Source organism: Pelophylax lessonae (assembly GCF_965119305.1).
Source record: "Pelophylax lessonae genome assembly, chromosome: 3".
In the NCBI taxonomy this organism is placed as follows: Eukaryota; Metazoa; Chordata; class Amphibia; order Anura; family Ranidae; genus Pelophylax; species Pelophylax lessonae.
In genome coordinates, this window is record NC_138770.1 from 471,881,580 (window position 1) to 471,905,740 (window position 24,161).

The window sequence follows — 24,161 nt, forward strand, 5'->3', positions numbered from 1 at the left end:
CCCTGTCCCCAATGCTCCTCCCGGTCAGGTCTGTGCGTCAGGGTTCTGGTCACTCTCTCCAATGCTCTCACAAGCTCCCCTGTTCTTACACAGCGTGTTTCTCCTGCCTCCTGGTCCACGTGTGCAACTTCTATCTAGTTACTTTGCAAGCACCACACTGGAGAAGCTAGTTGTTCATTTTAAAGGTCATTAGAGGACAAGGAAGCACTCTTAACGTCTGAAAGAAAAGTGATTTATTCTCCAAATACAGAAAGTCCTCTGTATTTTCCTTAAAAAAAAAAAGCATGGATTCTTTCCTAAATGCGTATAACTGGATACTAATATTTATAGGTGTAGTTGATCAAGGAAATGGGATTTGCCTCTTGGGGGGGGGGGGAATCAGGAAGGAATTTGTCCCCCTCCTCGAACAAATTGGATCATGCTTTATTGGGGGGGGGGTTTGTCTTCCTCTAGATCAACTGTGGGTATAGGACAGTGTATATGGTTTGCAATCTTTTTTTTCTGTTGTTTAAACTAGATGGACTTTTTAACTAGAGTAACTGTTAATTGGTAAATTGCAATATATTAACATTTTATTTTTGGGGTTATTACCACTTTAATAATACTAAAAATTACTTTTTTTAAATACATTTTAATACTTCACCTTTACCCACAAAAAAATTGAGTGTTTGGATGGCATGTTTATTTCTTGTACATGAATTTACTGGTAACAAAGATGTATTAACAGGACAGAAAAATGCTTGTTTTTAAACGGTAGCATATTTAATATTTGAATTTCACAGTTCAGGTAACTACTGTGCTGAAGCAACATGACTTGGTTCCATTTTATTCAACATCATCTTCTGTTAGATTCTGAGCATTTCCAATTCTCTGAAAGACAAAATTAGGGTAAACCAATGAAAAATTCACTTTTCAGATGAATGTTGCAAAGGAATGCAAGGATAACTGTACTTTCCCTGAGAAAGGCAAGACAGTATTAACATACAGCAGCAGTCACTGTGTCTTGAAAAATGTCAAGAAATGTCTTGGCACCCCTATAGGAAATATTAGCAATGCTTAGAACAGAAGTGTCCAACTCTAGGTAGACATAGCTATTATTCAGTATTAAGATATTTAACTACTGCTAATGAATACACAAAATCCTCCTATTATCACACAAAAGCAATAGCAACCACCTAATCAAGATTTTTATTCACACATCTAGAAAATAATTTTAAACTCAAATTCGAATTTATCCAAAAAGGCTTAACAAATAATTTAATCTTATTGAAGGACCTTAACAGACAGTAGGTTTCCAAACCAGAGCATTTATTGTAACCAGACTAATTACTGCCACCCATTATTGGTGTTAAGACGACTGCAGTTCCTCCCATTGTCTGCATATTTCAGGAAAAATTGGAGCAGGCAGAATCTGGAACAGATTTGCATGGCAGTCAATTGCTTCTCTATTTCATTTTCAAAGCTTATCTGAGCAAGCTGAAGATATTAGCTGATTGGTGGTCGTACACAATTGATCCAGATATTTTGGCTGCTCTAGTCTTGATAAATTCCCCTCTAGGATTCTGTGAATTACCCTGTGAATGGTACCAAGACATCATATTGCGGCTTCTATAAAAATCTTATAAAGGTCTAAGGCTTTTTAAAGCATCTAGTTATAGGAAAGTAGATCTTGACTGAAAAAAATATATAATATGCAATATGAAATGACTTAAAAGGGACAATGAACTTTGATTTAAAAATCTATTCAATTTCTCTTAAATTAAAAATATTTTCAGCCTCTTCTAAATTCCAATGTTTATATTTTTATTTTTTGATGCTCTGATAAAAACTTCCTGTTATAGAGGGTGGCAACATTCGTCCTGAATTGTCCCACCTTGTGTAGGAGCATATCCACTCTCTTGCTCGCTTCTGAGAGGGTCTAGGGACCATGGGATTTGTTGTGTGCTTAGAACAGAGCACATGATGGCAATTAACTTGCACTGCTTGTTGCAAACAAACGAAGGTGTGAAAAAGGTTCAGGAGCTCAAACAAGATTTTTTAAAGGAGGAAGAAAAACACCATAAGAATTGATTTATTGAAAAATAAATTACAGAGCCATTAACGTAGTATTAAACCCTTAGAAATGTTTAGCTTAACATATTGAGCACAAACATTCCCCAGTAAATTGTTAGTTCAAATTCTAACTGCAGCACTTGCAGTTTACAACTTTCAGTGCTGCTTCCCTAAACTTCCAGTCTTTACAGAAAAGCACCAACGGTGGACAGTGCAGTCTCAAGCCAGTCTGTTAGCTTGGAGAAGCGAGAGAGGAGAAGGGAGGAGCAAGCATGTGCCTTGCCATGTGCATGTTTCTATTGATGCAAAAGGGAGGGTTTATTATCACTTTACACAGTAAATGTGTATGGATTATTTTTAGAAAATAAAGATACAATTAATTGTCGGTAAGACCTAGAGCAGAGGTGTCAAACTCAATTTAATCGCGGGCCGCATCAGCATTATGATTGCCCTCAAAAGGGCCGGTTGCATCTGTAAGACTAGATTTCAAGAGCATCCCCTACCCTTACATAAGACGTCAAGAGCCTCTCCACCATCAAAAGTCGAGTCCCCCACCCTCCCTTACATCACAGTGCACCTCCCTTACCTTGTGGTGCTGCTGGGAAGAAGCTGGAGGCATTGCTTGAAAGCAGAATGTATAAGGTCTGGAGGAGGACTGGAGCTCTCCTGCAGCTACAGGAGAGGTGCGAGGGCCACATAAAATGGCCTGGAGGGCCGGATTGGGCCCGCGGGCCTTGTGTTTGTTGCAAAAGGTTTTGATAAATTATATAACTATATAAATTAACTACACTGTAACTAACTACAAAATCCATAACTCCTCAATTATTTCTCTGAAAACAATTATTTCTCTGAAAACAATAGCATATAAATGTGCTATGTGCAATCTTCCAAAGTGCATAAATGCAATTTATTAAATATTGTGCTCCACGTCATCTGCAATGAGTAATGAATTCAAACAGTTATAAACTTGATCTGTGGTTCCAACTTGCCCACGTGCAAAAAAGCAAAAATAAGTGTCCTTGTGCAAAGTCAATATATCAAAAGGTGCATTGTGTATCACCACATTGCTTCAAAACAAAAGGATGGCTGCTTACCCAATGTAAAGATCTTACAAACGGATCATATGCTCTTAATCAAGGACACGCCAAGGGTTGACTGCCGGCCAGCATCAGAGCCTGCAGAACGGTCTGTGCGCGCTGACGTCACACTACTGGTTTCTATACAAGTTTCCTCTCACAAGGCCTCGATTGGGAATGGAGAAAGTCTTAATTCCCAGTCGAGGCCTTCTGAGAGGAAATGCGTTGGATAGTAGCCTGTAGTGTGACAGCACACACAGACCGTTCTGCAGGCGGCCGTGCATCACCGATATTTGTCTGCTCTATACAAGTAACTGTCCTGTAAGTACATTAAGTTTTTTATACGTTAATGGGCTATGAGTCCTCTCTATTGCTTACTATTCCCCACAAGGGGATCATTTTTGCTTAATCAGGAACACAGCCAAAGGTTGATTGCCGGCCAGGCTCCAATATTTAGCGTGAATTCTGGCTCTCGTCACTCACATTTTGTATAGAAAAAAGCAACAGAGGGGACACACAGTGCATTAACGTTTAAAAGACATTTGATAAAAAAATGTAATGCACTTACAGGACAGTTGCCTGTATAGAGCAGACCAATATTGGTGATGCACGGCTGCCTGCAGAATGGTCTGTGCCTAGTGCATCAAGCTACTGGCTCCTACCCAATGCATTTCCTCTCGGAAGGCATTGACTGGGAATTAAGACTTTCTCCAATCCCAGTCGAGGCCTTCTGAGAGGAAATGCGTTGGATAGGAGCCAGTAGCGTGATGTCAGCACGCATGGACCGTTCTGCAGGCTCTGAGGCTGGCAGGCAATCAACCCTTGGCTGTGTTCCTGATTAAGTGCATATGATCTCTTTGTAGGATTTTTACATTTGGTAAGCGGCCATCCTTCTGTTTTGAAGCACGGTGGTGATACACAATGCACCTTTGATATAGTGACTTTGCACAAGGACACTTTTGCACATGGGGAAGTTGGAACCACAAATCAAGTTTACAACTGAATTCTTTACCCATCGCAGATGCTGTGGAGCACAATATTTAATTAATGAATTTCATTTATGCACTTTGGAAGATTGCACATAGCACTTTATTTATAGGTTATGGTTTTCACAGAATGTAAATTGAATTATTATGGATTTTGTGGTTGTTAGATTTAAAATGTACAGCCGTGACCAAATATTTTGAGAATGACACAAATATTAATTTTCACAAAGTCTGCTGCTTCTGTGTTTTTAGATCTTTTTGTCAGGTTTTTCTATGGTATACTGAAGCATAATTACAAGCATTTCATGAGTGTCAAAGGCTTTTATTGACAATTACATTACGTTTATGCAAAGAGTCAATATTTGCAGTGTTGACCCTTCTTTTTCTCTACAATTCTCCCTGGCATGCTGTCAATCAACTTCTGGGCCAAATTCTGACTGATGGCAGACCATTCTTGCATAATCAATGCTTTGAGTTTGTCAGAATTTGTTCACCCGCCTCTTGATGATTGACCACGAGTTCTCAATGGGATTAGGGTCTGTGGAGTTTCCTGGCCATGGACCCAGAATTTCGATGTTTTGTACCCAAAGCCACTTCGTTATCAGTCTTGCCTTATGGCAAGGTGCTCCATCATGCTGGAAAAGGCATTATTCATCACCAAACTGTTCTTGGATGGTTGGGAGAAGTTGCTCTCGGAGAATATTTTTGTACCCTTCTTTATTCATGGCTATGTGAGTTAGCCCACTCCCTTGGCTGAGAAACAACCCCACAAATAAATGGTCTCAGGATGCTTTACAGTTGGAATGGCACGGGATTGATGGTAGCGCCCCCCCCCCCCTTTTCTTCTCCGGACAAGGTTTTTCCAGATGCCCCAAACAATCGGAAAGGGGATTGGTCAGAGAAAATTACTACCCCAGTCCTCAGCAGTCCAATCCCCGTACCTTTTGCTGAATACCAATCTGTTCGTGATGTTTTTCCTGGAGAGAAGTGGCTTCTTTGCTGCCCTTCGACACCAGGCCATCCTCCAAAAGTCTTCACCTCACTGTGCGTGCAGATGCTCTCACACTTGCCTGCTGCCATTCCTGAGCAAGCTCTGCACTGGTGGTGCCCCAATCCTGCAGCTTGCTGGACTTTCTTGGGCACCCTGAAGTCTTTTTCACACATGCAAATGTTTTTTTGATGGGATTAAGTTAATTTTCATGGAAAATAGGGACATTGCAATTAATTGCAATTCATCTGATCACTCTTCATAACATTCTGGAGTATGTGAAAATTGCCATCATAAAAAGTGAGGCAGCAGACTTTGTGAAAATATTTGTGTCACTCTCAAAACTTCTGGCCACAGCTGTAGTTAATTTATATAGTTTCATCAAAACCTATTAATTGTAAGAAACCGTGCACCAATGCATGATGACAAGGATCTATCATTCACTGGTCTGGCAATACGATTTGTGCAACAGATATGGACGTCAGCAATTTGTTTTTTTATTGGTTAAAAAAAAAAAAAACTGTATATTTGAGGTTTATAGGTATTTATATGGTGCACCTTAAGACATGGGCCAGGTATGTCCTTTAACAGCTGAACTGGCTGCTGTATGTATGCTAGGAATGCCAAAAGCTTGTTCATGCAGAGACCATCTGTTTCCTCCTTTTTAAATCTCTGATTGACAGGAGATCATGGCAACCATGCCCTTAATCTAACCATTAATATATATGCCTTCCAACTTGAGACTCTGAAAATTTTAGAGTTAGGACTGCAATACAATGGAGGTGCTGTGATGTGACCGCTGCAGCTTACACATCGATTTGCAAATGTGTGCAAACTAAACCCCATCTTAATGTGAGCTGTTAGACAGGCTCAATTCAGTTTGTTGCAGGCTGGCAAGTTATCTGGGAATTTTTTTTTTTTTTTTTAACACGCATTGCCCTTTCATGTGCTCCTAGCTGCAAAGGCTAGTTATAGGTTGGGGTGGTTGTCATTTCTTTGTACAGATCTTGGGAACCCGGATCGGTTTTTCTAGATGGTACTGCAGGGCCTGCGTTTGCCTTAATCAGGCTTTTGAAAACACTTATCAAAGTTGCCGCAGTGTAGGTTGTGTAGCATGTGTGCAACAAAGGACCTTTTATTTCCGAACCAGTTTTCCATTACTAGTTGCAGTCATTTTCCTTGGTAAGCCTAAAAACCTGGTGTAGCCTACCATGCTTTTGGTTTCTCACCTTCTTTATGAAAGGTGCCAGTGTGTTTCCAATATTACTTTTTGCTGCCAAGTTTTCAGAGGACCATATTGCCAGCAGAGAGATCCTTCCTCCTACTCCAAAATTCCCACACACCATCCGAGTTCAGCTGTTCCCAATAGGCAAGGCTAAGTCTCAGTTTTCCCAAAATAACATTGGCTCTCTGGGGACCTGTACTATATTTGGACTATTGTCCTGCTGCAGAATTTGGGACCAATTAGATGCCTCACAGATGGTACTACATGATGGACATGTATCTGTCAGTACTTTTCAGCTCTGGGTACACATATTAAAGGCCCAGTGGGGCTTTCCCTGCATTGCAAGGATCAATGCTCCTTTAGACCTAAGGGTCACAAAAAGCAGTTTTACTTACCTGATCCCATACTTCTACACTCCAGCGGTGTATTGTCCCTTGATGTACTCATGTTTAATGCAGAGCTGTAGGCTCTTCATTGTGCCTTTTCTATCGAAGTGCCTGCATCATCATGTTTTTAGCCCTGATGAAGGGGGAGGGCTGAGCCCCTGAAACATGTTGGCTGTTCCAAAATAAAGATATTTTAAAAGTTTGTACAAGCTGGTGTGGCGCTCCCATCCTTTCAAAACATCATTGGACTTCATGGCATTAGAGGGCCAAGGACAGACAGAGCATAGGGAAGAGACCGTCAGGTAAGAAACACTCATTTTTAGACAAAAGGAGGCCAAACACATTAATCAGTGCTGCCAAAGCACAGAAAAGGAGGAAATTGCTAAATCTATTAAGAAAGGAAATATTAAAACCTTTTATAGGTACATAGAAAGAAAAAATACAACTAGATCACCAAAATAAAAACTGGGCACAACACATCTTTAAGGAGACTAGCATGTAGCAAACCATTTAAACAATTACGTCTGTTCAGTCTTCTCAGAAATAAATAATAGTTGGGGAATCATATTGGTCCAGTATTTACGGTTAATTTTTACGATTTCTGGAGACAGAGGTAGCAGAGGAACTGGCTCGGTTCAAGCTTAAAAAAAGCAATGAGCCCTGATGGTATTCATCTCAGAGTTCTAAGAGAACTTCTAAATATAGTTGTTGGACCATGAAGAGATCTTTTTAATCAATCTCTTCCAACACAAGAAGTTCCCGACGACTGGCGGACAGCGAATATTGTACCCATCCACAAGATGGGCAGCAAGGTAGAAGCTGGCAATTATAAGCCAGTGAGTTTAACATCAGATGTAGTCAAGTTAATGGATCACTCCTGAAAAAGGATCATTGATCACTTAACCAGTGCTTACTGGGCACCTAAACTCCTTTCCTGTCCAGGCCGATTTTCAGCTTTCAGTGCGGTCACACTTTGAATGACAATTGCGCGAACAAGCAACACTGTACCCATATGATTTTTTTTATAATTTTTTTTTCACACAAAGCTTTTCTGGTGGCATTTAATCACCACTGGGTTTTTTTATTTTCTGCTAAACAAATGAAAAAAATACCAAAAAATGTAAAAAAAAAACAAACAAATAAACAAACAAGTTTTTTAAAATTTTGCAAACAGGTAATTTTTCTCCTGCTTTGATGTGCACGGTTTACTTCTGGGATCAGCTGTCATTGGCTGATAGTTGATCACGTAGTAAGGGGACGCTGTGATTGGCCCTTTACCCCGATGATCAGTCGAGTCCCAAGGACTCAAAGATTACAGAGTGCGCCGTCCGCACGAGAACGGGAGGACTTCCATAGACACCCTCCTGGCAATTTAAGCCTGCACTGTAGCAGTCTTTTGGCTATTGAACAGACGCCAAGTGGATAAAAATACACAACTTGTTGGACCCAAAACAGCATGGCTTTACAGAGGGCATATTGTATTTCAGCGAGGCATTTAATATAGTTCCACAAAATTATCTAATACAAAAGTTGTACAAGCTAGGACTTAACTCTTGGTATTCAGTGGATATACAGTTGGCTAAAGGATAGATACCAGAGTGTGGTTGTAAATGGGGTTCAGTCAGAACAGAGACCAATCACTAGTGGTGTACCACAGGGCCCTTTACTAGGTCAAGTTCTATTTAACTAGTTGAAGACCAGGCGTTTTCTGGCACTTTTTGTTTACATGTAAAAGTATGTTATTTATTTTTTTATTTGCTAGAAAATTAGTTCTAACCCCCAAACCTTATATATTTTTTCAAAGTCGAGGCCCTAGACAATTGGTGGGTTTTTAATTTTTTTTTTTTTTTAAGGTCACAGTGTTTTTTGGCTTACTGTTAAATCCATTTCTCTGATGTTCATTGACAGACACACCACCTGGTATTTATAACCATTGGGTTATACTGCCCCTGCAGGAGGCAGCAACTAGGCAGGAAAAAAAAAATCTGGCTACACCCATGGGCAGTCCCGGGGGGGGGGGGGGTATACTCCCTCTCTCTGCTATAGCTACTCAGTTTTGTAACAAGCAGTGTCAGGAGAATGATAACTCAGCAGAGTGGTGGGTGCTGTGTCCGTCAATGAACATCATATAAATGGATTTTATGGTAAGTCAAAAATCCCATTTTCTCTTTCGTTCAATGACGGACACAGCTCCTGGTATTCTTAATCTTCGGGATGTCCCAAAGCAGCGTTAAACATGAGGAGTGGGAACAACCCTAAAATTCCCCAAGGCTAAACATTAGTCAACCAGGCAACAGGGGCTCAACTAAACAGGAGCCCACCTGAAAAACCAATACACCCTTAAAGAGGATCAGTTCCTCTCAAACACCAGCCTGCAAAACCTTGTGGCCAAAGGAAGCATCCGCAGATGCCAACACATCCACTTGATAAAAAAACTTTGTAAGAGTGTGCACAGACGACCAGGTGAACGCCTTGCAAACCTGCTTCACTAACGCCTGATGAAGGAAGGCCCAGGAGGTACTAAGCACCAAAGTAGAGTGCACCTCGACAGGGAAGGAGGAACCTGACGCCTTATGAAATAGGCCTGAACCACCGTCTGTCTGATTCACCTGGAAATGGTCGCAGAGGAAGCAGACAACTCTTTGAGGCCCATCCGTGAGTACAAATAGAGAGTTTGACTTCCTGAAAGACTCTGTAGCTGTGAGGTACGCCCGGGCCACATCCAAGGCAATTTCCTTTGGATGTTTAGGCCTAGGACACAAGGAAGGCAACACAATGTCTTCATTCAAATCAAAATCAGAGACAACCTTTGGAAGGAATGAAGGACAGGGGCGAAAAACCACCTTATACTTGTGAATACCCGGGTAAAGTGAACGACAGGATAATGACGCCAGTTCCGGCACCCTGCACTCAGAGGGGATAGCCACTAAAAAGGCCACCTTCTGAGACAAAGTAAGCAGGGGAATCTCCTGAATATTTTCAAAAGGAGGCTTCGGCTGAGCTCAAAGCACCAAATTAAGATCCCAAGGCGACAACGGAGCCCGCACTGGAGGAACCAAATGTCGGACACCCTGAAGAAAGGCACGCACCAGGGAGTATGTAGTCAAAAGGTCCTTGGAAGAAGACCGCCAAAGCTGATACTCGGCCCTTGATGGTACTTAAAGACAATTTCTGTTCAACCCCTTGTTGAAGGAAGGTCAAGATCCGAGCCAAGAGCGAGGGTAAACCCCAAGAGACTCCCACCACGAAATGTACTTTTTCCACGTACGATGTAGATCTTCCTAGGAGGTAGACCTCTTCGCTTTCAACAGGGTTGGATCCACCGACTTAGACACCGACTTCAGCACCTGGCTTTCAACAGCCAAGCAATCAAAGTCACTGACTGTAAAGCAGGATGAAAGATTGGCCCTTGTGACAGCAGATCCTTCCCTGAGAGACAGTCTCCAAGGGACTGCGGAGACCAGCCGCACCAGGTTGGCATACCAAGATCAGCAAGGCCACTCCGGAGCCAATAAAAATGACCAGAATCCCTGCCTCGATCCTGCGCAAGAGTCTCGGCAGAAGCTTGAGAGGAGGGAAGGTGTAAAATCAGACGATTCGGGCCCCATGGGGCAACCAGCACATCTGTGGCATCCGCCAGAGGATCCTGTGATCGTGCCACAAACCTCTGCACCTTTCTGTTGAGCAGTGACACCAAAAAAACCACCTTGGGGGTGCCCCACCGAAGACACAACTGAAGAAATACATCCGGATGAAGGGACCACTCCCTTGGTCCAATGCCTGCCGACTGAGATAATCCATTAACAAAAAAAATAAAAGGGAGGTGCAGTGCTAGAAACAGAGAAAATGTGTCCAAAGAAAAACAGTCCTTCCACAGGGGTCAGCTGTTTAGGCAAATGTGTGCCACCACCACCAGATCACCTCCAACCACACTGCCTCGTACCGTCCTGTTGCTAGTACTAGGGCATTCATATCCCACCACAGGCTCATCCAGACCTTCTTGATCAGCACTCAGCAAGAACAGATAATGGTTCAGGATCAGGTTCCCAGGAAAGGATTGCAAAAAGGCCCCAAGAGTGGAAAAAGCATTCAGAGTAGTAGGTTTTAAATGAAGGGCAATATTTATTTATAAAGCTGATAAACTCACATTAAATTGCAGAGCAGCATCAGCATGTAAATGTAGTCCGGATTCTAACCCACAAAATGGCCGCTGCATCCTCAGCGCAATGATGTCACACGTCCCACTCCCGCCCAATGCGGCATTTCCTCAACAGATGACATTGTCAGGGGCATGGTCGGCGGACGGCATCGTGCACTTAACATAGTAGCGGGAACGAGTGGCTCAATTAACTGAGGAGCGCAGCATTCGGACCGGAAGGAAAACAGAACCGCGCAAGCTCAACACCCAAATCAATGCGGATATACACCCCTTGCCAGCAACCCTACTATAAAGTTCAAAAAAGGTGCTCACTAATTTGGTTGAGGAAGAAGGTTTTAGGAATAATGTTATTACAAAAAAAAGTAAAGGCATTTCTGATACCGTCATCGTCCAAAGTGCCAGTCATTTACTTCCTACCCAAAATTTATTAATGTTTGACCAATCCTCCCGGGAGGCCAATAATTAGTGGGATTAACTCAATTACATCTAGGGCAGGAAAATATATTGATTTCTTTCGCCAGCCTTTGGTGGTGAATACTCCCTCTTATTTAAAAGACTCCACAAAAGTGATTAACATCCTGCAGGATCTCGCTTGTTCCAGCTGCTATATTAAGTGCGCGATGCCGTCCGCTGACCACACCCCTGACGACCTCAACTGTTGACGAAATGCCGCGTCGGGCAGGACTGGGACACATGACGTCATTGTGCTGAGGATGCAGCGGCCATTTTGTCGGTTAGAAACCGGACTACATTTACATGCCAACGCTGCTCTGCAATTTGATCTGAGTTTATCAGCTTTATAAATAAATATTGCCCTTTATTTAAAAACGCACTACTCTACGAGTGCCTTCTCCACTCTTGGGGCCTTTTTGGAATCCTTTCCTGGGAACCTGATCCTGAACAATTATCTGTTCATGCTGAGTGCTGATCAAGAAGGTCTGGATGAGCCTGTGGTGGGATATGGATGCCCTATTACTAGCACAAGAGGGTAAGAGGCAGTATGGTTGGAGATGATCTGGTGGTGGTGGAACACATTTCATTAAACAGCTGACCCCTGCGGAAGGACTGTTTTTCTTTGGACTGATACACATTTTCTATGTTTCTAGTGCTGCACCTCCCTTTATTATTTTTGTTCATGTTTTTATCCTACATATGTGCAGCTGCTGAGTGTATTTGAATTGGTTTTTTCATAGTATTAAGTTTGTTCTGGTTGATCTAAGCGCAGCTTTTCTTTGTTTATTTTTGACTGAGATAATCCGCCTGCCAATTTTCCACTCCTGGAATGTGTACGGCGGAGAGGGCCGGAACGAAGCATTCTGTCCACCGTAGAATGCCGGCTACTTCCAGAGCTGCCAATACACTTCTTGTGCCCACCTGGTGAGCGACATAGGCCCCGGCCATGGCGTTGTCCAATTGAATTTGCACTGAAAACCCCTGAAGAGGATCTGTCCAGTGATGCAGGCACAGCCTGATAGCTCGGAGTTCCAGGACATTCATCAGTAGTTTGGACTCTTCCAGTGTCCAGACACCCTGAGCAGAGCTCCGGCCAAGGACACCTCCCCACCCCAACAGACTGGCATCCATAGTGACCACTGTCCAATACAACAGGAGAAAGGATTTGCCCTGTTGAAGAGCCAAAGAGCGAAGCCACCAAAACAGGGACCCTTTTGTGTCCAGGCTCAGCCGGATCTGATTGTCCAGAGACTTAGGACACTTATCCAATTTGGCCAAGATCTCCCTTTGCAGGGAGCTGTGCAAACGGGACCGCCTTGAAGGTAGAAACCTTCAGGTCCAGCATTGGCATGCAAGTCCGGAGGGAAGACCACCTGTTGGGACAGCAGAAGATGAATTGCAGCATACAGTTTCTGGAGTTTGTCCAGAGGAAGGATCATTCTGGCTTGAGCAGAGTCCAGAGTCAGACCCAGATAGTCCAGCTTTGTGGAAGGAACCAGAGCAGACTTCTGATAGTTCAGAAGTCAGCCGAACTCCCTCAGAGTCCGTATAGTGATTTCCATGTTGTCCACCAGAACAGCAGATAGACTCCGCACGCAGAAGATGGTTGTCCAGGTAGCCCAATACTGCGATCACCCGCTGACGTAACAATGCTAGCACCGGGGCCAACACTTTTGTGAAGGCACGAGGAGCGGAGGAGAGACCAAAGGTAACGCCACAAACTGATAATGCTCCTCTCCCACGGCAAAGCGGAGGAAGGGCTGGTGACTGACACATTGGAATGTTTAGGCAAGCGTCCTTGATGTTGATAGAGGCAAGGAAATCCCCCTGATGTAGGGATGCCACCACCATACGAATGGACTCCATTCTAAACTTCTGTACCTGCACAAAGCACTTCAGTGCCTTGAGGTCCAGGATTGGACACACCTTGACCTCTTTCCTGGGGACTGTATACAGGTTAGAATAAAACCCCTGAAAACTTTCTGGAGGTCAGAACCGGGACAATCCCCCTTGCAGTAACAGGTCTTGCTCCGACCCAAAGAGAGCCTGTAAGCGGTCCGGGGACAGGCGCATATTGGAAGGAAAGAACCTTTCCGGAGGGCAAGAACGAAACTCGATCTTGTAGCCGGACCGTATTACTTCGTGGACCACTTGTCTTACACCAAGGAAGTCCACAGTTCCGGGAACCAGCGAAGATATCCCCCCCCCACCCCAGGTACGGCTGAGGGCGCACCTTCATGCTGAAGGAGCCTTGTCTGCGGGTCTGGAGAATGCTGCTCTCGTCTTGCCAGATCAAGGTAGCTTGAATCCTTCTGAGGAGGCTTTGATCCCTTTTCGGCCAACCCTGAGGGACGAAAGAACTTCTTATGAGCCGAGAAGGAAGGCCACGTCTACGGCGAGGATCCTTACCAGCCTGCAGGAAAGAAGGTACTCTTTCCCCCCCCCCCGGTGAGACCCTTAATGAAGTTCATCCAGGGTAGCTCCAAACAGGTGATCGCCTTGAAAAGGGAGATCAGTTAAGGATCTAAAAAGGAGAGAGATTGGGGGGGGGGGGGGCACTTTTTGCTAGCCCGCCGCCCAAAAACTACCTCCACCTGGGACACAAAGGACTGCATCAAAGGATGGTTAGGACCCTGGGGGCACAACAGCCTCAGAGGGGATCAGGTGGGGAAACGTGCTCCAAGGACTACATGAGCAAATAGGGGGGGCCCCCACAAAAAAAAAAAAAAAAAAAAAACACTGCTAAGGGACACCCCCAGCACGCTGGCTGCACCACCCGGTCGCCATAAACAGAGCACCCCTCGATCCTACAGGAGAGAAAGAGTGAGAGAGAACCCCACAGAACAGGCACTGGCAGCACCAGGGTAAACTGCACTTCACATGCGGCGTCCAGGGAAAGAAGAGACCCAGCAGTCAGTACCAGGAATTAAGGAGGGGCTTGCACAGCCAAGATTGCCCCCCAGAAGGGCTTCACTGTCATGGCCGCCGCTATTTTCAATTCCGGACTAAGGCCAACTGGCCAGAGGACTACACAAACATGGCCACCGTGTATTACAGAATAGAGGCCACAACAAAAAGACAGCACCACGAGGCTCTCAGGGACCCAGGAGGGAGCCTAGGCATAATGCAAGGCACAGAAAAGAAGGGGGGGGGGCAGTGGCAGGAGCATCCACCAGGTACAGTCCCCCGCAGACAATCTCCCAGCGGCGCACCCCCACCGATCGCCAGTAAACTCCCCTTACCCAGCCCAAGGTGGTAGGCCAGACCACCACAGTACCCCAAGTATAGAGGGTTGGGTGGATGAGGGGCTAGATGACCCACAGAGAACACCAGACCCAGAAGGGGGGTGCCTAATGGGAAAAAGAGGAACCTGGGGGTCCGATCGCCCCATGGAGAGGCCCATGTCAACCCCAAAACCCTCCAGGGAGAAAGGGGGGGGCAGCTACTCACCAGGAACCAGGCGGGCACCAGACAGATACTCCTCTCCATCTAAATGGGGGGGCTGTCGGCCAGGAGGTATGCTGCGACACAGGCCGAGACCCAGTCGTATGGGACCTCGCAAGGCATTTAATTCGCAGACCAGCCCCTGTCCGATGGGGCTATGTCATGGCTGACCTAGTGCGGAGCTGAGGTCTGCACATGCATTCTAGCCAAACTGGGTTGACCACTGGATCTAGACTATCCAGCTCATCGTCCAGTCCAGCAGTTGATTGTAGATCTCACAAGGGAAAAAAAAAAAAAAAAAAAACAAAAAATGAAAAAAAATCTATCCAAAAAGGGAAAAAAAATTGCAACGATTGCCAAAATTACCAACGATCCCAGGAAGGAACTAGGTTCTTATTCCTGACTTGGCAGCAAAAAAAATGGAGTAGCGTCCTACTCCTGTAGGGGGCAGTATAACCCAATGGTTAAGCAGAAGATCAAGAGCTACGTCCGTCAATGAACGAAAGAGAAATTCATTGGGATGACAAACTGACAGTTCCAGACGTTACTATTGCTAAAAGATCTAAATCAACACCTTTGTGAGCCACTCCTAACAAAATTGCATTTGGTGAACTTCGAATTCGGAACGTGAGAGGGTGAACTGAGAGCTCACCATTTATCCTCACACACAGGTAGAAAAACCACAAGACGTACCCCTGAGACTTAAGTGTAGAGTTCCGTAGACCTTACCAGCACCTAGCTCTTACTATGGTCTCCTCAACTTAAAGTAGTAGGTAGTTAAAAAAAAAATAAATAAATAAAATCTTTTCCCTGCAAGTTAAGAGCATAATGTAATTGCATACTAGCACATTATGAGACTTGCCTGAAAACAAAACCCTCCAGCAGTGTACCGTCAAAGCTCCCCCGAAGCTTCCACCTTTACACAGTCTTCCTTCTGGTTTCGAGGGCTGCCATTTAACTGGCCGAAATGCGATGATGTCCCAGCCGCTCTCTCTATGCACGGCACGCCATCCATTGGGTGCACAGTGCGTATGCGCTGGTGACATCACCCACGCTGCTAAAGTAAACATATCCAAAATGGCACACATTTAGGAGATATTTACTGTACCTACAGGTAAGCCTTATTATGAGATCCCTCTGATGCTTTGGAAACTCTTTGTGGACCATGGCTTTTGCTGTAGGATGCGACTACAAAAATGTCAGGAAAGACCTACTAGAACAGCTGAACTTTAAATGACGGCAGGTATGTACTGACTCCTATTGAACATGGGTTTGAATGTGATTGCTTAATTCTGAACACCACTACATCCTCAGTTATGACATGGTGTGCACACATATGCAACCACATTATTTTAGTTTTTTAGTTTTACTCCCCACCCCCTAAAATATTTGTTTTTCAAGTGAGTTGTACAGTTTATAGGTCACATTAAAAGTAGAAAAAGTTCTGAAAAAAAATTTAGCTTGGTCTCATTTTTTTTACATCACAGAAACCTGACAACAGGGGTGTGTAGACTTTTATAACTTTTATATTTTCACACTACAGCGCAGTAGCTTTTACATAGCAGTGCTTCTAAAATGCATATAGATGTGAAAGGGCACTAAGGGTTTACAACCACATTAAGTGATGTGATGCTACTTGATTGGGTATAGAATCCAAGGGTGCTTGATGAGTGAACAGGACAAATGTTAAAAGGAACCATAATGATTTACTGCTGCAAAATCAGCAGAAAAGAACTGTAAATCTGTCAAAACATTTCTAAGGTCACAGACAGTGGCAAGAATAAGTATATATATATATATATATATATATATATATATATATATATGCTGCTGGCCTGACAGGTGGCTGTGGACATCTGGACTCCTCACCCTGTACAATGAAGACGTCAGCAATGATGTTAGTCAACTCGTACAAATCTGCCAAAATGTTGCTGCTGTCACTGCCTATTTGCCATGTGAAGGGGGCCTTACACTTCAAACATTTCTGTATTTTTTTTTAAACAGATTGTTTTTTTCCAGGTGCATATTTCAAAATGAGACTAGTAGTTATCCACTTAAAATTAACAAAAAGTAAATTAAAGCTCACTCGCAAACTTTTACATATTCTTTTTTGGCTACACAGTGAACTGAAACATTTTTGCATCATTTCACAACTGTATTTTGTTATGCAAGACATGCATTATAGTGGATCCTATGTCAATGTTAACGTTCCAAGCTATTGCTTCAAATTTATTTTCTAGAAGGCTGCTAAATTACATCTGTCATGTAACATCTCCAAAAAGGACATAATTGTCATACACAGTGAAATGTAAAGCGTGTATTACCTGGCTGATGGTTGGTAATTTAGTCAAAAGCATCTGGAAAACTTGTGGCGGAAGAGTCTGCTGTAAAACTTGAAGAAGCTGTTGAGGTTGCCCACAAACTGCAATAGCATTTGTCAAATGATCCACGCCCTTTTCGAAATCACCTGGTTACAGAAAAACACCTTATTTATTTTAGTTCCGATTGGAACAAAGCCTAAAACGGTAATGTTCTTCTAGTGAGGACTAAGGCCAGTTGCACACAGACGTATTCATTTATCGATGTCTATACTCAGGATCTTGCCGACAGAAAGATCCCAATTACAATGTTCTGACAGGACCGTAAATATGTACATGCATAAAAATGTTCATCCACTTCTAATTGCAACTATTGCAGCACATGCACATAAATGACTGCACTCGGACATATGATTTTCTATTTTAATTTTAACTCCTGTGAGCAAGAGACCTAAAAGGCGTTCTTTAGTTATAGTATGTGTCAAATCAAGAGATTTAGAGCCCATTCACACTAGCGCGACTTGTCAGGCGACTGGTCAGCCTGACAAGTCACGCTCCCTCGCGGTCCATTGACCGCTACAGGACCCGTTCTAATAGGAGCGACACTTAGAAAAAGGGTCCTGTACTATTTCGGGGGCGACCTCAGAGCGACTTGCATAGACTTCCATTATGTGAAGTCCCTGCAAGTCGCTCCGAAGTCGTGGTGCAATGTAATGCACAAGTCGCCCCCGAAGTAGTAAGGAGTCGTGTCGCGCTAATGTGAACCGGCTCTTCGACTAAGTGGCTTAATGTGACCCATTGTTTTTTTTAAAGTCCGCTGACCTGCAGAAGGGGACAGTAAATACTACCAATTTCTGGAATGTGCACCACCAAAACTTCCTTTCAGTCACTAGAACTGGTTCCCCAATGTATTCTGGGAAACCTACACTTGCAGGAGTGTCGATCTCTATAGTCCCACATTCTCATTGTTTTTTTCCTTCTGACCTCACATCACCACTTGCTCCTTCATTGATAAGAGGGAGGACCAGGTCCAGAAATCAGATATAGAATTCAGATGCATGGGTAAACCTGAAGGGCAGAATTTTCTCCCCATTTTTACGCTCCATTCACACTTATGTGACTTGTCATGGAACTCTGAACATCAAAGTTGCACCCCATGTTTTCCAAAGAGTACCGTTCATAGCTATGAGACTTAGTCACAGTGACCTCATAGTAGTTCATGAACTACTTTGGTCTGATCATTTTATGTGACTTCGGGGCCGTAGACCTCAACGTGAACCCTCAAAAGTCACAAGTAAGTTGCAGCTGAATGTTTTACACGAGACAGTTTTGTCTGACTTTGGAGGCAAACCCTGATTGTCAAGGACCCAGCACCCGCCGACAGCCTTAACAACCAGTAAACAACACAGTTAAGGAGCAGACGGTCGCCGGCGTTCTTAACCAGTGAATAGTGGGTTGTTAGGCAGCTGGAGGCTGCCGCGTCCTTCACAACCAATGACTCATCAGCTATCAGCAGGATTGGAATCTGAAAGCCCCCTTTAACAAGTTTTAGCATGGTGTTCGACCTTAAACCAGGGGACTAAGGCTGCTAAGACTAAGCAGGCAGCCGTTGCGTCCTTGACATCTGATGACTCATCAGGTGTCAGTGGGATTGCCCACTGACAGCTGATGAGTCATTGGTTGTCAAGGACTCGGCGGCCGCCCACTCCTTTACTTGCTGTTCACTGGTTAGGGACACCGCAGCCGCTCGCCCCTTAACCATAAGTCCATCCAAGTTGCATTGGAAGTTACACTAGTGTGAATGGAGCCTTAAGAGAGCTTTACCAAATAATGAATATGCTACAGGGTCACTTTAAAGCTTCCAATGTACCTATTCTCTCACTTTAACTCCCTTCCCCCCTCCACCCTTTCCCCCAACATATATTTGCCTTACTCTACACCAGAGATCACCAAACTATGGCCCCTCCAGCGGTTGCATGTCCCATGAGGCATTGCAAAACTCTGACATTCATAGACATTAGTAGGCACAATGGGAATTGCAGTTCCTGAACTGGGGGGGCCATAGTTTGGGGACCCCTGCTCTACACCATCGTGCTATTCAGCTGCAAGGAACGAGGAAAGACCACACCATGTAAGCTCAAGGGCTTTCTCTCATAAAACATTGCTGGGCCAATCACCAATCAGTGTTTTTACAGCAGCTGAATTGTGATGCTGAGGCCTGGGCTTTAAAGCAAACCCGTTGCTCTATCCTGCATGGACAAAACACAGGTTTACTGTAACTTTTTGCTTTACACATTTATTCCTGTTCAAAGTTGTACTCCTTTTCCTGTTCAGGTTAGCTCCAAGCTAGGTTAGGGTCCTAGACTGAACTTTTGTCTTTATTTTAATATAATATAGCTGCACATACTGTAAAGTGCAATAGATGACCAGACATCTGCCTAAATATACAGGGCTAGAGAAATTTAGTACACCACACTTGGCAACTGTATGACTTCCCACCAAGAGCACACTGTTTCTCGGAATCATTAAAAGGGTGCTACAACTTAGTATGTTAATTTTTGAAAACAAAAAAGCTACATGTGGTAATTTGCATGCAAAACTGTTCTAATGTTAGGGTTTGAAGAAGCACTGTTAACTGTTTTAATATATGAGGACTAACAAATTCTTGTTTTCAGAAATATACGACAAAAACTGTGCTATAACAACCTTGTGCAAGTAGTTCTTCTCCAAGTTGAATTTCTTCAAGGAAAAACTTCTGAACAGCCTCTGCGTCTTTAAGGTCAGGTAACTGTAAAAAGATTCAACGTTTTACTGTATTAAAACAAACATTTTCACAATAAGTACCTTTCCAAAGATACCTACAGACCCCTTCATTAACCACTTGCCACCCAGGTAAATTTTTACATTTCTCTCCTACATGTAAAATTCATACATTTTATTGCTAGAAAATTACTTAGAATCCCCAAACATTAGAAACACTGCTCAAAAAATTAAAGGAACAGTTTGAAAACACATCAGATCTCAATGGGGAAAAATATCATGCTGGATATCTATACTGATACGGACTGGGTAATGTTATAGGAACTAAAGGATGCCACATCCTATAATGGAAATGAAAATTATCAACCTACAGAGGACGGAATTCAAAGACACCCCAGAAATCAAAGTGAAAAAAATGATGCATCAGGCTAGTCAATTTTGCTAAAATTTCATTACAGCAACTCAAATCAAGCTCAATGGTGTCAGGCAGTGAGCACAGGGCCTACTAGAGGATGTCGGGCCCTCAGACCACCTTCCTGAAGTTTGTTTCTTGTTGATCGGTCATTCACACCAGTGGCCTGCTGGAGGTCGCTTTGTAGGGCTCTGGCAGTGCTCATCCTGTTCCTCCTTGCACAAAAGGAGCAGATACTAGTCCTGCTGATGGGTAAAAGGACCTTCTACAGCCCTGTCCAGCTATGCTAAAGTAACTGCCTGCTTCCTGGAATCTCCTCCATGCTCTTGAAACTGTGCTGGGAGACACAGCAAACCTTCTGACAATGGCACGTAATGATGTGCCATCCTGAAGGAGTTGGAATGCCTGTGCAACCTCTATAGCGGTCCAGGTATAGTTTTAAGCTACCAGTAGTGACACTGACCCTAGTCAAATGCAAAACTACTAAAAAACTGTCAGAAAAGAGGAGTAGGAAAAAAAATGTCAGTGGCCTCCACCTGTAGAACCATTCCTGTTTTGGAGGTCATCTCATTATTGCCCATCTAGTGCACCTGTACATTTCATTAACGCCAAAGCAGCTGAAACTGATTAAAAACCCCCTCTGCTACTAACTGACCAGATCAATATCCCAGGAGTTTAATTGACTTGACGCTATATGTTGATTAAAAAATGTTCCTTTAATTTATTTTGAACAGTGTATATTTTTAGCAGAAGCCCTACAGAAAACAAATTGTGGGTGCTGTAATTTTTTTTATGTCACACAGTATTTGTGCAGCGTTTTTTTAACGAATTTAAGTGAGCACAAAACACAATATAATATCCAAACAAACAATATATTGCCCAATGTTTGGGGAAAAAAAAAAAAAAAAAAGAAGAGGATGTCACGCCAAGAAACTATGATACCTAAAAATCTCTATATGCAGCAAAAGTCTTTAAAGAATAACAGTTTAGTGTTACACAGGAGGTCTGGTACTAGAAATATTGCTCTTGCTCTGCCATTTGCAGCAATACCTCACATGTGTGGTGTGATCACTGTTTAGCACCTACACACATAGGGTTCAGGCGTAAAAGGTTCACTGTACCTTTAATTTTTTTAATTCACTTTATTGCTATCACAAGTATTAACAACATCCCTTGCGATAGCACAGGCCATGAAAGGTGCTCTTTATGAAGAGATCTGGGGTCTTTTAGACCACACATCACTCTTACAGTATCTCACAAAAGTGAGTACATCCCTCACATTTTTGTAAATATTTTAGAATATATCTTTTTATGTGACAACCTTACAGACTAAGACTGGGATGCCATTAAAGTTCATGTGTATGTAAAGGCAGGTGTCCCAATACTTTTGGTTATACAGTGTATGTGGCAGAATATATATTGGCCTAAACTGATGAAAAAATTAGATTTTTGTTCATTTTTTTTTTAAATTCAGTATGTTTTATAGTCGAAAAAAAAAAAAAGTCCCAAAGTCTCAAAATTGTGTGTGGCCACCATTATTTTCCAGCACTGCCTTAACTCTCCTGGGCATGGAGTTCACCAGAGCTTCACAGGTTGCCAATGGAATCCTCTTCCACAGTGCATGTTGGCATTCATATTTCCCTGAATTAACTGTAGCTCCCCAGTGCAGGCAGCACTCATGCAGCCCCAGACCCTCCATGACACTCCCACCACAATGCTTGACTGTAGGCAAGACACACTTGTCTTTGTACTACTCACCTGGTTGCCACGACACGCTTGACACCATCTGAACCAAATATGTTTATCTTGGTCTCATCAGACCACAAGACATGGTTCTAGTAATCCATGTCCTTAGTCTGCTTGTCTTCAGCAAACTGTTTGTGGGCTTTGTGCATCATCTTAAGAAGAAGATTCCTTCTGGGATGATAGCCATGCAAACCAATTTGATGCAGTTTGCAGTGTATGGTCTGAGCACTGACAGGCTGACCCCACAGCTCTATACTGTCTGCAGCAATGCTGGCAGCACTCTTACGTCTATTTCCCAAAGACAACCTCTGGATATGACGCTGAGCACGTGCACTCAACTTCTTTGGTCGACCATGGCGAGGCCTGTTCTGAGTGGAACCTGTCCTGTTAAACTGCTGTATGGTCTTGCCCACTGTACTGCAGCTCAGTTTCAGGGTCTTGGCAATCTTCTTACAGCCTAGGCCATCTGTATGTAGAACAACAGTTATTTTCAGATCCTCAGAGACTTCTTTGTCATGAGGTGCCATGTTGAACTTCCAGTGACCAGCAGGGCTCGACAAACCCTGGGCGCCAGGACGCATTTGCGACTAGAATTAGCGACCTGGCGCCTGGGATGCCCTGCAGGAGGTGTCCTGTCCCTTTTGCGCCCCACCTCCTCCCCGAGTGCACGGACTTCTGCGCCATCCGAAAATTGAGGCCCCGGCTTTTCGGCGGCCTTCTTCTGTGAGAGGAGAGAGGCTTCCAATGGGGAACTGGCGCCCTCTTGTGGTGACCAGGAGTAATGACTGTTTCCACTGCCTGTTAATGTATCCCCATCTCCTTCCTAAGAGGAGATGAGAGGGAAGTTTTTGCAGGCTTCATCTCCCTTTCCAGTTACCTTTGCTTAAAAAGGTAAGTGGACAGGGAGTGTGGTTATTAATTTATTTTATAAAATTACAAAAAAAAAACCCAAACATTCGTTTTCTTTTTTTCAATTATTAAAATTTATATATATATATATATATATATATATATATATATATATATATATATATATATAAATATATATAAAATCACCATCACTCATCGTCATGCCACAGTCGAAGGCCCCTTCCACACGGGCTGTCTGATCAGGTCCGCCTGTCAGTTTTTCAAGCAGACCTGATCGGACCCTTCATTCTCCTCTATGGAGCGTAAATCTGCTGCCATCTGATCCTGTCCACCAAAAACAGACGGATGGTGGTTCTATTTTCTATCCACCCCGTGGATCGGATCAGATGGCGTCGGATGGAAAGAGACAGACAGTCTGTTTCCATCCAATTGCGCTATTGAGGAGAGTGGGGTTCTAGTCGTATTTATGTGTAAATTTAGTATCCGTTTTATTAAATAAAGCTTGGTTCTTAGTTTAAAAAAACAAAAAAAAACAAACTGGCTCCTAACTTTTTTTGCCGGCTCCTAGATTTCAGGCAAATTTGTCAAGCCCTGATGACCAGTATGAGTGAGAGCGATGGCACCAAAATTTAAACACACCTGCTCCCCATTCCCATTCCCACCCGAGACCATTCACAACTGAGACCTAGTAACACGAACGAATCACATGACCCAGGGTAAGGAAAATGGCTAATTGGGTCTGATTTGGACATTTTCATTCATGGGGTGTACTCACTTTTGTTGCCAACGGTTTAGAAATTAATGGCAGTGTGTGGAGTTATTGTGGGGACAGCAAATTTACACTGCTATACAAGCTGTACACTCCGTACTTTACATTGTAGCAAAGTGTATTGTCACATGAAAAGATATAATAAATAATTTACAAAAATGTGAGGGGTGAACTTACTTTTGTGAATATATATATATATATATAAGATCTAAGACTTTCCATGTACACAAAAGGCCTATTTCTCTCAAATATTGTTCACAAATCTGTCTAAATCTGTGTTAGTGAGCACATCTCCTTTACCAAATAATCCATCCACCTCACAGGTTTGGCATATCAAGATGCTGATTACACAACATGATTATGGCACTGATGTGCCTTAGACTGGCCACAATAAAAGGCCACTCTAAAATGTGCAGTTTTATCACACAGCCCAATGCCACATATGTTGCAAGTTTTGAGGGAGCGTGCAATTAGCATGCTGACTAGGGCTGCACGATATTGGAAAAAAAGTACATTG

General features: G+C 43.3%; 1 protein-coding gene across 1 annotated transcript in view; it reads right to left on the minus strand.

Annotated features, from left to right (window-relative positions):
• Positions 1 to 673: 673 nt before the first annotated feature.
• TOMM20 (translocase of outer mitochondrial membrane 20) overlaps positions 674 to 24,161 on the minus strand; it is a 43,788-nt gene continuing 20,300 nt past the window's right edge. The window contains exons 3-5 of the mRNA XM_082252606.1: positions 19,794 to 19,875; positions 17,094 to 17,236; positions 674 to 870 (exon numbers count right to left, since the gene is read on the minus strand). Of these exons, the coding sequence (XP_082108732.1) occupies positions 826 to 870; positions 17,094 to 17,236; positions 19,794 to 19,875 (270 nt within the window). The 3' untranslated portion in view covers positions 674 to 825. The remainder of the gene's footprint in view (positions 871 to 17,093; positions 17,237 to 19,793; positions 19,876 to 24,161) is intronic.